The 13930-nt window shown below is 40.8% G+C and overlaps 1 protein-coding gene across 14 annotated transcripts in view; it reads right to left on the bottom strand.

The window, feature by feature from the left end:
- The window catches only part of VTI1A (vesicle transport through interaction with t-SNAREs 1A), a 381885-nt gene that overhangs the window by 103448 nt on the left and 264507 nt on the right, over positions 1-13930 (bottom strand). For 2 of the 14 annotated variants that reach the window (XM_061403480.1, XM_061403487.1), the window contains one exon: positions 12283-13924. The exons of 10 other annotated variants lie outside the window; for them this stretch is intronic. Coding sequence is in view for 1 of the 4 variants with exons in the window: in XM_061403487.1 (XP_061259471.1) it covers positions 13921-13924 (4 nt within the window). In the remaining 3 variants the exon portion in view is untranslated. Of the gene's footprint in view, positions 1-11290; positions 11399-12282; positions 13925-13930 lie in introns of those variants that run through there. 2 more of the 14 variants (XR_009733831.1, XM_061403482.1) reach the window with 2 other exon arrangements.

The following is a 13930-nucleotide window of genomic DNA, read 5'->3' as shown; positions in this document are numbered from 1 at the left end:
TATGGCCTGTTCAGTGAGACAGTCGGCCGACCGTGTGTTTGGATGTTGTGGCAAGGGGAAACCACTATATTTTTAAATGCTTACTCTCGATTGTTACACTTACAACATCATAGGATAACAGCATACAGTTCATGGACTGGCACCAGGAGTAGCTCTAGACCAAAGAATGAAAGATGTTCAGTGAAGCAACTGAAAGCCTGCACCCTGATTCCTGTTTTGTGCTTTTCTGTCCAGACTCGTGCCCCACCTCCATATCCTGCAGCCTCCAGCAAGCCAGTCAAAGCAGGACCTAGTCTGTGAAAATAAACTATCAACCCCAAGATAGTCTGAAGTCCTTGAAGACCATTGTCTATAAAATTTTATGTGTATGTGCATTTTTCTAGCGAGAAGGACCCTAGTTTTCATCTTATGTTCGAATGGGTATGTGGACATACATGGTGGTATGTGGAAAAATGCTTCTGATTAACTTCTCAACACTTTTTCATTACCCAGCAACTCTAGTTAAAAATTTCAACATGCACCCACCTGTGATTCCCAGGGAAACACACACACCTGAGGGATGTTTGTTTTCATGAAGCCTCCCCTGACCTGATGACTGGGCTGACCATTTCCAAGGTGTTTCAAAGCACTGCTCTTCTGGGTTAAGAAAGAGACTAAATTCGTCTACCAAAGTCTTGGATAGCAACAGGAGGTTAACTTTCTTCACAAATTAAATGAAAATTAGTCCGTGAAAAGGATACAAGTATTCTTCAGCAGTAGAAAGGTGTTCTTCACACTGGCATCTTAGAAGCTCAAAGATGAGTGAAGCATCTGACTTAGAAGGGAAGGACGGACAGACTGAGAGAGAAGGTCGGGTCTGGGAGGAGGAGAGGTGAACACTGGCTGCTGTAGGCGTGTGGGAGGCAGGGAGTATCTAGGTGGAACCAGATGACCACAAGGTGCTGGAATAATGAGATATCCAGGAAGATGGGGGTTGCCATTCCAACACAAATATAACCGTCTGAAAAACGAATCTACCCCTAGGGCCCGGACTGTGGCCTTTACACGCATAGAAAGGCAGCAGGATTCCTTGTAGAAACGGCTGATTCCAGATTCAGGCCAGGAGCCTGGGGTACCTTATCCTGCCAGAAGATACTAGAGGAATTACATTCAAAGGTGACCGGAGGCATCTAGAAGGGATTCCCATTGATGAAAGATGGGCTCTCTGAATATCCAAAAGAGTATGACTACAGTGGACTGATGCATATGAAACAGACGAAACCTTAAGTTTTTAAATAGTATTCAACAAACAAACCTCCAAAGGCCACTTTTGGAGGTTGCTGGAGCAATTCAATATTCTGAAAACTGATAAACCAATGGAAAGAGGCTTTTATGCCTGCTTCTCTTGTATGAACTGTATTTCAGAGTGAGCCAACAGTTGATAATGATAAGTTCTATTAATATACAGAATAATAGCTAATATGTGCAGAAAGAATGGCCAAATTGAGAATCTCCATTTGTAACCTCTAATGGATGTAGATAGTGATTATTAAGTAATTGTAACTGTTAACAGGTAGATAGACAACTTCATAATGGATGAATCAGGCTGGCCATATCTGAACTCACTATCAATTTTGACATCAATAAAAGTTGTTATGCCTCCTGTGATACAATTGAACCTGAATTTCATCAAGTCTTCAGAGCTAAGCACTAATTTACAGGAAGTACAGAGGAGAGAGGAACACATAAAACAGTACAATGAGGATGCAACAGGTCAAATACATAATGTGGACATTTTACAGGACAATGATCTGGTTTCTTCAACAAATAAATACTATAAAAACAGGAGCACTATCTGTAATAGGTTGAAAGAGGTTTAAGGCCAGTCAAATGCAACAGGTGCATCTTGTTTGGATCCTGATTCAAACTGCCCAGTTATTTGTGGACGTTTGTAAAATAATTAGGGAAAACTTAACCTGGCCAGGGCATGTAATCATTAAAGTTTTCAGCCGTGATAAGGGTAGTTTTTGAAAAGTTGTTCTGTGTGTACTAGAGCTACTTACTATTAATAAAATATATATAGTTAAAATCAGATTATCTCGAATTTGCTTTAAAATACTCTGGGAAAACAAAAGAAAAAGGGAAGAAAAAGAAAACAAGAATGGCTAAATGTTGGTAATTGTGAAAGATGGGTGTTGGGAGATGGGGGTCCACTACAGTATTTTTTTTTCTGTATTTGTTATATAAATTTCTGTGAGAAAATGATTTTTTTTTTTTAAGAGAGAGACTCTCCCAGAAAATAAAGCAAGTTATGACAGGCAAGCTGATGAAAAACACAACCCTTATCTATCGAGTCTTTGAATTCATGCCCACCACACTCGCCTGAGCCCTAGGGTCTGAGGAGGCCAAGCACAGGTCACACCAGGGAGTTCAGTCTTCCTGGCCTCTGCAGAACTGGGTAACTAGATGCCTGGGAACTCATCGGCGGCAGCAATTGCGCTGAGTCCACAGTCCCCAAGAGAGGTTGGGGCAGCTGTCTGATTGGTGGGAGGGGATGGAGGCTTTCAGGATCTACTCTGGGAGAGGCAAGGAAGAGAACTCCAGCCATTGCCTAGCATCCTCTTTAACCTCATTCCCAGAGCAAATCCAAAATGAGTACCCACGGAACCATGCCATCTGGGATTCTATCATGCACCACTGGCAATATGCCATGGCAAGCAACCCTCAGAACTGTAGATGACTGGCATATTTGAGGCCACACACATCTTGTCTCCAGCTCTCTATCCTCTTGTATGTTATTAATGCATTTAAAGAACTGTAATAAATTTGGATTTGGAGAGGGTTTAGTTAAAGGTAATAACACCATACTTGATACAAAAATGACCTATTGGGACCTGTAATATCTCCATGCCAGCTTTTTTCAATTAAGTGACCACAACTAGCAAACAACTATTAACATGGGGACTTTGTGGGCTACAAAGATATGCAGTGTCTGCAATGGTGAGCCACAAAATGCTTATAGGAGAAAAGGGAGGAAAAAAAAAAAAACCAGTTTCTCACATAAGTTCTCGAGACAAAGATGTTATTCAGCTTTACAATCCTTTGAGCTCCTCCTAGGAATATTCCACCAATCTCCACAATTGCAGTTGGAGGCTGTCTCATGGAAAGTGTGTGCTAGAGAACCTGTAATATCCATGAAATGTCTACACTTGTCCTCAACCAAGAGAGTCAGGGACTCCTGCTACTGTACCCTCAATGACTAGAGCCGCCTCAGTTATTTCTTCAACTGAAAATTAAACAGAAACTAGGCCTAATTGTGCACTTCAATTTTTCTCTGAGGCTGTCCCACACACCCTAATTGTATTTACTTTTTTGCACGATTAGCCACGGATGCTGGAGTTTGGAGCCGCTGCTTCCTATTGAATAGCAACCATGCTTTCTGGACCGTAGGTCCCACGGTTCAGCAGGGTGGCGGTTGGAAACTGGAGATTACCCAGAGGATTCGGGAGGTCAGCCTGCCATACACAGTGCTTCGTGGCCTTCCCGGTTATCCAGCGGGGGCCCAATATCACCCTTCAGCCCAGGCTCCTGGCTGGCAGAGCTCTGGCCTATTCTTCATGCAGAATAAAGAGCTGGAGAGAGCTGTGGGAGGTTGCCTGGCTCAAGCTTTGGCTTCTTGCAAAAAGCTTGATGCAAAACATTCCACTTCATTGGAAAGTTCTGAATCTGAGGGAGTACACTCTTGCTAGAGTAGCTGAAAAGAGTCTTTAGTTTTCAAGTAAGGTCAGTCCTGTTTGCAGCCTTGTACGGAACAGACTGTTTTCTCAATAGGAGCTTAGCTCCTATGCCAGGAGCATTACTCTACAGCTACTACTAGTAACAGCAGCAAAACAACGATGATGATGACGCTTGTAATGTCATAATATGCCAAGCTTTTATTTTCTTTCAGGTCTTTATCTTAGTTTTTATCATATGAGTAGCATTGTAATCTCCATTTACAAATGAAGAAACTGAGGTACAGAGACATGAAAATAACCTGCCCCAAATCAAGAACTAGTAAGTGGAAAAAGTCAGGCTTTCTGGCTCTAGAGCAGTGGTGTGAACTACTGTGAGATGCTGCCTCTACCCACATTAGCCACGTTAGTTTTGACTAATTTAGCCACATGAGCTAAAACTTACGAGCTTCGGTTCTGAATGGATAATCTGAGTTCCAAAGAGTGGCCAAAATGACAAAGCAAATGTCCAGAGTTTGCTGAGTTTATGCTTTAGTTCATCTTAACCCTGGTTTCATAGAAGAATCATCTGGACAGCTGTTAAAAAACACTGACGCTGGGAACCCGTCCTTAAGAGATTTAGATTCATGTGGTCTGGGGTGGAGCGTGGTCATCGGTGTGTTTAAAAAGCTCCCCAGGTGATTCTCATGTGCAGCCAGGGCTAGGAATCCCTGGGTGAGACTGACAGATGCGCTTCTGAACAGCTTTGCCAAAATAAAAGATGCAGTCGACACTGCCGCACATTTTCTTCCTCTTCGATAGTCACAAAGGACAATATCATACTAAAGGCTCATATTTAAACTTCTTTGAATATGGGACCTTTGTTGTGCAGAGTGTCTATAAACAGATGGGAAGTGCTGTTCTGTTTGGAAACTAGTAATTCAAGCTGATAAATTTGGTTACTCTCTGTTAAACAGAAAACTGTACAGACAGGAGTTTTCCAGTCAGTCTCTTTCTTCAGTAAGGATACAAAGGACTCCTTAAACCAGCTTATTCTCTTAAGTAACAACAAAGATCCACAATCTCATAGTTGGAAGGGACTGTGAGTGCCTCCTCATTTCTCTTGACAACAATACCACACACACACACACACACACACACACACACACACACACACACACACACACACACACACACTGCAGATCCCTCTTAGAGCATCCTCCCAGATGGTCATCCAGCTCTAGCTTGAACAGTTCAATGACAAGAGACCTCACTCCTCCACAAGACAACACATTTCATTGTTGGGCAGATCAAGTCTTCTTTATATGGCCTCAAAATTGCCTCCCTATAACTTCTCCTTTTTCAGAGCTCTGTTGTTGTCTGGAATAATGGCATAAAGTCTCCTCTTCTTTCAAATGAGTGTCCTTCAGCACATCATTAAGGCGCAGCATGGTACACTGGAGGGAACACAGGCCTACACAGGAGCCAAGAGACTTGCATCTGACATGTAGCTCTGACGGAGACATTATGACTACAGCAACTAATGCAAGTCCTTCAGGCCTTAGTGTCATCATAAACATGACAAATCCATAAAAACAAGGACAATGAAAAACTTAACCGCATAGTTGTAAACATCAAATCAAAAGTGTAAGTCAGATGCTTTGTAATTGAATTCTGTGTGTGTGCTCAGTTGCTCAGTTATGTCTGACTCTTTGCGACCCCATGGACTGTAGCCTGCCAGGTTCCTCTGCCCATGGGATTTCCCAGGCAAGAATGATGGAGTGGGTTACCATTTCCTTCTTCAGGGGATCTTCCCAACCCAGAGACTGAACCTGTATCTCCTGCATTGGCAGGTGGATTCTTTACCACCTGGGAGCTCTTTGAAATTGAAAAGAACTCTAGAAACATGTTATTATATTAGTAGATCTTTTAATGTACTATATATATTATATATACATAATATATTTATATTCAAATAATTCTTCTGTGACCTGAAACTTAGATTTTATTTCCAAAGTTAGGTATATTAGTGCTGCTTAATAACTACATCAATGAAGGTAAATTATGCTCCATGGTGCCACCTATCGGTTACTTGTGTCAGTGATTCAAAATTACTTTTGTCAGCAAAAGGCTTGCAAGATGGCATGGGTAACAATGTGTCAATGCTGTCTTTTTGTGAAGACTGGAGGAAACAAAACTATGGACTTGGAATCAGAAGGTCTGGGTTAGAGTTTGCCACCTACTATGTAGGCACCATTCAACAAGTTAGCTAACCTGCTCCCTTATACACAATGGGACAGAAAAATAATATCAATCTTACATGTGCTATTATGAGGTTAAAATAAAATAGTGTGTGTTAAGTACCCAACAATAAATACTGTGGATTCTAACTGCAGAGCACTTCATCATTATTTTTTTTTATTAATCACTGAGAACCCATTTGAAAAATGCATTATTTTCTCTACATTAAGTAGAGACATTCAGTTCTCTGGATTCCACCTGAATAGAGCTCTAAGTCTATCTTTAATTCTGTATGACCCACATATTTCGTTTTTCAGGCTCTCAGTTACCTAATTTGTAAAATGAGTTAATTGGACAAACAGATCTTTAAGCTATTTTCTAGGTATGACTCTGGGACCATGAAGATCTGACATATTGCTAATCAAATTGAAAATAGTTTCAGAAGTAAACTGATTCCTGAAAGCAGTTCAATTCTTGTATAATCCAAAGATACTACAATTGTAAAAACAATGTGTTCAATTTTAAATCTGTTTTGAAAATTATTCCATTTAGAAAGATATATTTGTTTCCAACTTAGTTCTCCTAGCCACATTCCTAAGGTGAGGTAACAGAATTTTAAATACTCAATTGAAACAGGTATTTCTCCAAAGAAGAAATACAAATGGCCAATAAACACATTAAAAAAATGCTCAACATCTTAGCCACACCGGGAAATGCAAATCAAAACCACAAAGAGACAGTACCTCACATCCACCGGGATAATTATAATCAAAAAGACAGACAATAACAAGTGTTGGCGAGGATGTGAAGAAATTGGAACCCCGATACATTGCCGGTGGAAATGTAAAACAGTCCAGTTACTTTAGAAAACAGTTTGGCACTTTTTCAAAAAGTTAAACATAGAGTTACCATACGACCCAGCAGTTCTACTCCTAAGTATGCAGCCAGCAGAAATGAAAACATACGTCCAAGAAAAACCTGATGTGACTGTTTACAGCAGTGTTAGTTGTAACACCCAAAAGAGTAGAAACGACCTAGATGTTCACCAATTAATAAATGGATAAATAAAATCTGTAATATTAGTAGGCAACAAAAAGATAAGAAGGACTAATACAGGCTACAACAGATGAAACTTGAAAAGCTTATGCTAAGTGAAAGAAGCCAGGAGCAAAAGATCACATATTACATGATTTCATTTATATGAAATGTCCAGAATAGGCAAATTCATAGAGACAGAAAGTTGATTACTGGTTGTAAGGGGCTAGTGGGAATTGGGGAGTGACTGCTAATGTGTACCAGATTTCGTTTTGGGGTGATGAAAATGTTCTACAATTGACTGCAGTGATGCCTGCACAACTTGGTGAATATACTAAAAACCATTCAATCGTGCACTTTAAATGGCTGAATTGTAGACTATGTAAACTGTATCTTAAAGCTGTTAAAAACTCAATAGAAGCCCCTGATCTTTAAATTATAAGGATCAAAGATCAATTCAATTTAAATTAAAGTGCAAAGAACACGTGTTTGTATAATAGTATTCCACGTGGATAATTGCTTTATATGTTCAACTGCTTTAAGCCCATTTTTGCATTTGGATCATTTTTCAAGGCAGAGCTGAAATTTAAGGAAGTAAATTGAATAAACAAGGCTATAGCAGCACACGAAATGTATTTCTTTTATTTTATGCTACCCAGGATTGACTCAGCGGTGTAAAATGCCATTTAAAAAAAGAATGATGAAATTTGAATGAGAAAATGTATTTCATCGTGGAAGATAAAAGTCTTCCCTTCTCTACAGTGAATACAGGTAATTTCAGAAGCAGCAGCTCCTAATTATTCACTGTTGAAACGCTAAAAAAAGGTTCATATTGAAAACAGTGACCTCCAGTTTGCTCTGTGAATGAAGGCAGACACGAATTCTCATTTTCCTAGAATCCTGGTTGATAACTGAGTTGGGAAAGCTTGCATTTCTTCATTACAGTGCAGTCCACTGTTCATTTAAATAACAATAACCTGCATAAAAGTCACAAAAGCATTATCTAGCAATTCCACTGTGTTGAAATGCATTATTAGTACTAACAGTGCCAAACAGAGTAAATAAATGACTGTCTTCTTATTTTTAGCATTATTCCTGATTACTTAGCTTTATGAAAGGCTAGCATTATTATTACGGGTGTATTCAAACACCTTGGTCAACACCATTTGCTTGGATAACTCTTGAACTAGAAGGGATTTTAAAATAGAGCTATAATTCTTTTCTAGGTTGTCCAAGGGCGAAAAATCCCCTCTAACCCAGTTTTAACAGAAAACATTTGAAGAACTCAACTTCTGTTCACTATGTATGTATAAAAACTAAAAGTCCTTAATAAATAGCATACTTGCAATAGTACTTATACAAAAATGTAAAATTTACACCAATAGTTTAACTTTACATCAGAAGATTTCCTACCAAGAACAGGCTAACGTTACTTCACAAAATGCTACTGACCAACCCTGTCATGAGCGCCATTAGCGCACCCAGGGAATGGCAAATAAGGAGAGACTGGAAGTAATTTACTCCTGAGGCTCTGGTTTGCTGTAGTAACATAAAAAAGAGCCTCTCAGAGAAAGATACGAACATATTTGGATTTAACTGTCTCTGATTAGAAGGAATGAAATGATGTCATTTGCAGCAACATGGATGGTCCTAGAGATGATCATACTAAGTGAAGTGAAGTCAGAAAGAGAAGACAAATGCCATTTGATATCACTTATATGTGGACTCTAGAACATGATGCAAATGAACTATTTATGAAACAGACACGCAGACACAGAGAACAAACTTGTGGGTGCCGAGGTGGGTGGGGAGGTGGCGAGGGATGGATTGGGAGTTTGGGATTAGCAGATGCAAACTATTATACATACAGTGGATAAACAACAAGGTCCTACTATATAGCACAAGGAACTATATTCAATATCATATAATAAACCATAATGAAAAGAATAAAAAAGATATATAACTGAATTGCTTCACTGCACTCAAGAAACCAACACAACATTGTAAATAAACTATACTTCAATTAAAAAAAAAACAGTGTCCAATTGAAGTATAGCATCTTTGAAGATGGGGCAATAGGACATATGCTTATAAAGTGTTATCATTTTGAAAGGAATGCCATACACTAGAGTGACTGACTCTCATGTAGACAATGGAAGTATTCTGGTTTGTGTGTGTGCACTGAAGCCTTCGATCTTGGTGTGGAAAGGGAACACGAAAGCTTTTGGGTAATAGCATGACAAGTAAATTATTGATAATATTTAAGTAATTTAAAGGATTGCATGAGCAGAAGGAAATGTTTTGAAGGGTGTGTGGCACCTCATATTTTCTAACATTGGCTACAAAATATTTCCATCTCACTGATTTTCCCCAACCACGCCGCTCCTGCATCAAGGGGTGGGGGTCTACTTCCCTTCCCATGGGAACGTGGTGGGCCCTTGTGACTGTCTGGAGGAATAAAATGCAGCAGGGTGACACTGTGTGACTTCCTGAGTGAGTGATGCTCAATCATTCAGTCGTGTCCAACTCTTTGAGACCCCCTGGACTGTAGCCTGCCAGGCTCCTTTGTCCATGGGATTTTCCAGGCAAAGATACTGGAGTGGGTTGCCATATCTTCCTCCAGAGGATTTCCCAAACCAGGGGTCAAATCCATGTCTCCTGTGTCTCCTGAACTGGCAGGGAGATTCCTTACCACTGAGCCACCTTCCTAGACCAGGGGTAATAAAGGTCATGCAGCCTTGCTCTTAAACTCATTTTGGGGGGTCTGAGGTGGCAAGCCTGAGGCTGCCATGCTGTAAAGAAGCCCAGACTAGCTTATGTAGACAGTCTACGTGGAAAAACCTCCAGATTGGTAAAGAGATAACAGGAGGAAGTCCTAGCCAGTCTCTAGCTACTCCTCCATCCTCTCTTTCCAACTATTTCAGCTACAGGCTCCATCTGAAGACAACCTCATGGGAGATACTGAGCCAGAACAACCAGCCAGGCTGCTCCTCAAATCCTGACCCACAGAAATCTTGAGAGATGATGATTGTTATTCTAAGCCATTACATTTTGGTTCATTACACAGCAATACAACCAGAAGAGGAGGGCAAGAGACCTGAAAGGAGACTCATGTCACAAATAATACCGAAGGCATAGGGCATTTGGAGCCAAGGATTTCAAATCATTACCTCTTGACAACGCAGATAAAAGTAACTAACTCTAAATCAAGTAATATCCCAACTCACTCATGATTCGGAGCTTAAGCTTCTCAGAAGTAGGTCCATGACCCCCTTTCATGGAATTTCTGGATTTTCCATACAGAGGCGCTTAGGGCAGCAAGGGGCAGGAGGGAACTTGCTCTGAAGCTGCATTTGTGTGGCAAGGGCTGTCCACTTACTCAGGCAGTGGTGGCAAGGGGCTGGTGAGATGGGAAGGAAGTTCTAGGCCCTTCAAGGTACCCACTGATCCTGCTTTGCCTTTTTCAGTATTCAGTAAAACGAGAAAGCTTGTTGTTTCTGAGCACAACATATCGTTTTAATTCCTCCAAGTCTCTTTTCTCTTCTTTGGTTAACTTGCACTCACTCTGTAGAATTCAGGCCAGGCATCGCCAACTCCAGGAAGCCCGACAGAGCAAAGAATTCCTTGTGTACCTCTACTGTCCTATTTAAACTTACAATTATACTCCTGTGTAGGTATGTTTTTTCACCATGCTAAGAGATAGACATTAATAACTTAGATTTGTATCTTGTACTGCCTAAGGCCTGCCTTGTCACAGTAGCTGGTGCTCAATAAATGTATGCAGAGATGAATGTGTAAAGCCAATTTGGCTTCAAAGAATGTATTTGGTGACATTGTCACCAAATGGTTTTGAAACATCCTATACTCTTCCCTAATCTCAACGGGATATCTCTCTCTGTGCCGTGAACCCCCAGGGAAACACTTCATCCGAATTTCTCTCACGGTCCTTTCGCTCACCTTGGACCCTCATTCTCCCTCCTTCTCCCATCTGGCCCATCTCTGTACCTTGGACCACACTTACATGGATTCCTCTAAGATCCCCCCTTCCGGATGGTCCACTCCACGGAGCCAGGTGCCTGGGCCAATCCCATCCTGACTGCCGAGAGCCACACTTCACATGCCAGAGGCGGGTTGGGTCAAGCAGTGTGTCTTCCCTGTCTCAGGACACTCACAAAGCCATTATTGACTCTGAAATCTCTTCCCTGGGGTTAGCGACTCTGCCTCCAACAAGCCTGCAAACGCACTTAGATATGTTCAACAGGTGATATCAAGATGGGCTCAAATGATTTAAGGACAACCTGACAAAGTTCTCAGAAGCTTACTGTGCCCTTGAAGTGGGTCATCCTCAGGAGCAGGAGCTTTTCATCTACCCAGCAGGTGTGTGTCATCAAACAAATATCACAAAGTGTCTTCCAGCCAGGAACAAGTATCTGGCAGGGAAATAGAAGTTCACAGACTCACCGACTACAGGTCTAGGGGTCTAGACGGAGAGCATGAGATTTTTTTCTTAAAATATGGAAACCAATATTTTTTATTTACAAGAGAGTTTCAGCCCCACTATTTATGTCCCCCTGTCCAATCATCTACCCAATCTCAATCCATTAGTCCTAATTTTATAATTTCATTTGCAAAGATTTTCACACAGAAGCTCCCTGAAACCTGGAACCACGAAAACATATGGAAAACATTTTCCATAAAATGCTGTGTTTTAAAAAAGAATCATAATGATAGGTAGGCTAATTTGGTTTACTTGGGAAGTATCTGCCAAGCCCTCCCTGCCCTTTTAGCATTTAAATTAGCCATTAGTATATATACCTTCTTTTTTTTGTTGTGAGATTCAAGAGACATTGTGGCTCAGCTGGTAAAGAATTCACCTGCAATGTGGGAGACCTGGGTTTGATCCCCGGGTTGGAAAGATCCCCTGGAGAAGGGAAAGGTTACCCACTCCAGTATTCTGGTGCCTGGAGAATTCCATGAACTGTATAGTCCATGGGGTTGCAAAGAGTCAGACAGGACTGGGTGACTTTCACTTTTCACTTTCAAAGGAAATTAAAAATACAGTAATTTGCAGTTATTCATTTTTGTAAGATTAGGGAGAACTAACAATATGGTACAATTTATTCTTGAATATTCTTGATCCTACCCCATCATTACATGCTAAATTACCAGGTATCATGGAACCCAAAAGGTTAAAAAAAATTATTAAAAAAAAAAAATACATGCCTGGGGTTTAATCCTTTAAAATCACAGGTACATCTTTAAAACTTTAAAGTCACGGGCACATCTTAAAAGAGTAAGCATTTAGACTCAAATGGGGATGTGGTTTGGATTTAATTTTATGCACATTACTTATAATTCCCAACATCAAAGATAATTCTAAGAGAACCGTGTACACAGTGCACATGACGTGAGGCTGAAGAAGCTGGCTCACATGAATTGTGTGGATCAATACAATTTTTTACTCATGTGAAGGATATCCACTGATATAACAGTGAATTTTGTTAGATCAGTGTTTTCTGATCTCATAGTGTTTGCCCGACACTCAGATACCATTTTCCTGACTTTACTGCACCTGAGCCCCACCTAAGCTAGTATTTTACTTAACTGTTTTCTGTATGTCAAGTTGAAATTGGCCTTTTAAAGAAAAAAAATTCACCTCCTCTCAAGCAATAATTACAGCAAAATCACAAGTTTCATGGCTACTTAAATTTGTTCTTTTGGACAAAAACTGGGCTAAAAAGTAAAAGCTGCCCTACTCAGAAGATGCATGAAAAGGGGCTGATCCTTTCATTTGATAAATATTTATTCAGCAGCTACTATGTGCCAAACCCTCTTGCAGATGCTAGGGTTACAGCAGCAAGCAAAGCAAAGTTCCTGCTCTCATGGAGCTTACTTTCTATAGATGTAAAGAGATGCTAATAAACCAAGAAGTATATAATGCAATTCCAGGCAGTGATATGTTCTATGAAGACAAGTGAAGCAGGGGAAAGACACAGAATGACGAGGAATTTGGTCAGAGATCCAACAGAGCATGAAAAACAGGGGGCTGTCGAAGCAGAGGTAAAAGTCCAGAGTAATAATAATAACTATTATTATTATTAATAGTAATAATTTAACTGTCACTAGTGGTCTAGTGGTTAAAACTCCATGTTCCCAATGCAGGGAGCATAGGTTTGATCCCTGGTTGGGGATCTGGGAGTCCACATGCCACCTGTGTAACCAGAAAAAAAAAAATCACAGTATTAACAGTTTCCATTTCTACTCCTATAAAACTTGGTCATGTCCCAGGATGAAGTCTTGTGTGATTTCCCTTCCTCAGAGTGCTCTTCCAGGAGACTGTCTCTCATGGGCCGTTTTCACTGGGGATTACATTTCTGGGACAGACTGAACCAGGTGGGGTCACAGTGAGGAGAATCAGACCATCAGAAGTGACCAGAAGTGCTGGGGTGGGAGGAATGGAGGGAAAGAGCTGGGCACCAAGGGACGTGGAGAGCGCCAAAGACTTTTTCTGCCATTTTTGCCTCTGGTCTTAGGGTAGCAACCTCTTGGGAAATCACTTCCTATGCCAACTTTGGCATATGAATATGAGTTGTTCGGGGCTACTGTAGCATTCCGCCCCCCCCCCCATTTAAGGTGAAAGGAGATGGTAAACAGGCTTAGGTATTTTCTTAAAACTCTTAGCTTATCACTGAAAGCACCACTGATACTCTAAATGAAACACGCTAACAGAAGCATAGTCTGATCTGTAAACAGAGGTTTCACTTTGACCACATGTAGTTACTTGGGTTCTTTGGAGGCTGACTGCAGGATGAGAACCCAGCTGGTATCAGGTTTCGGACAAGGAGAGCTGAGCTCGTAAGGCTGATGGACGTGACTGGCTGCAATCCTGGCTGAGACTTGATAGTTGTATGACTTTGAGCAAGTGACTGAACTTTGCTAAGCCTCAGTTTCCTCATCTGTAA

The sequence above is a fragment of the Bos javanicus genome, chromosome 26 (assembly GCF_032452875.1).
Source record: "Bos javanicus breed banteng chromosome 26, ARS-OSU_banteng_1.0, whole genome shotgun sequence".
NCBI classification, from domain to species: Eukaryota; Metazoa; Chordata; class Mammalia; order Artiodactyla; family Bovidae; genus Bos; species Bos javanicus.
Note: the sequence above shows the minus strand (reverse complement) of the source record. Positions and strands in the feature narration are given on the sequence as shown.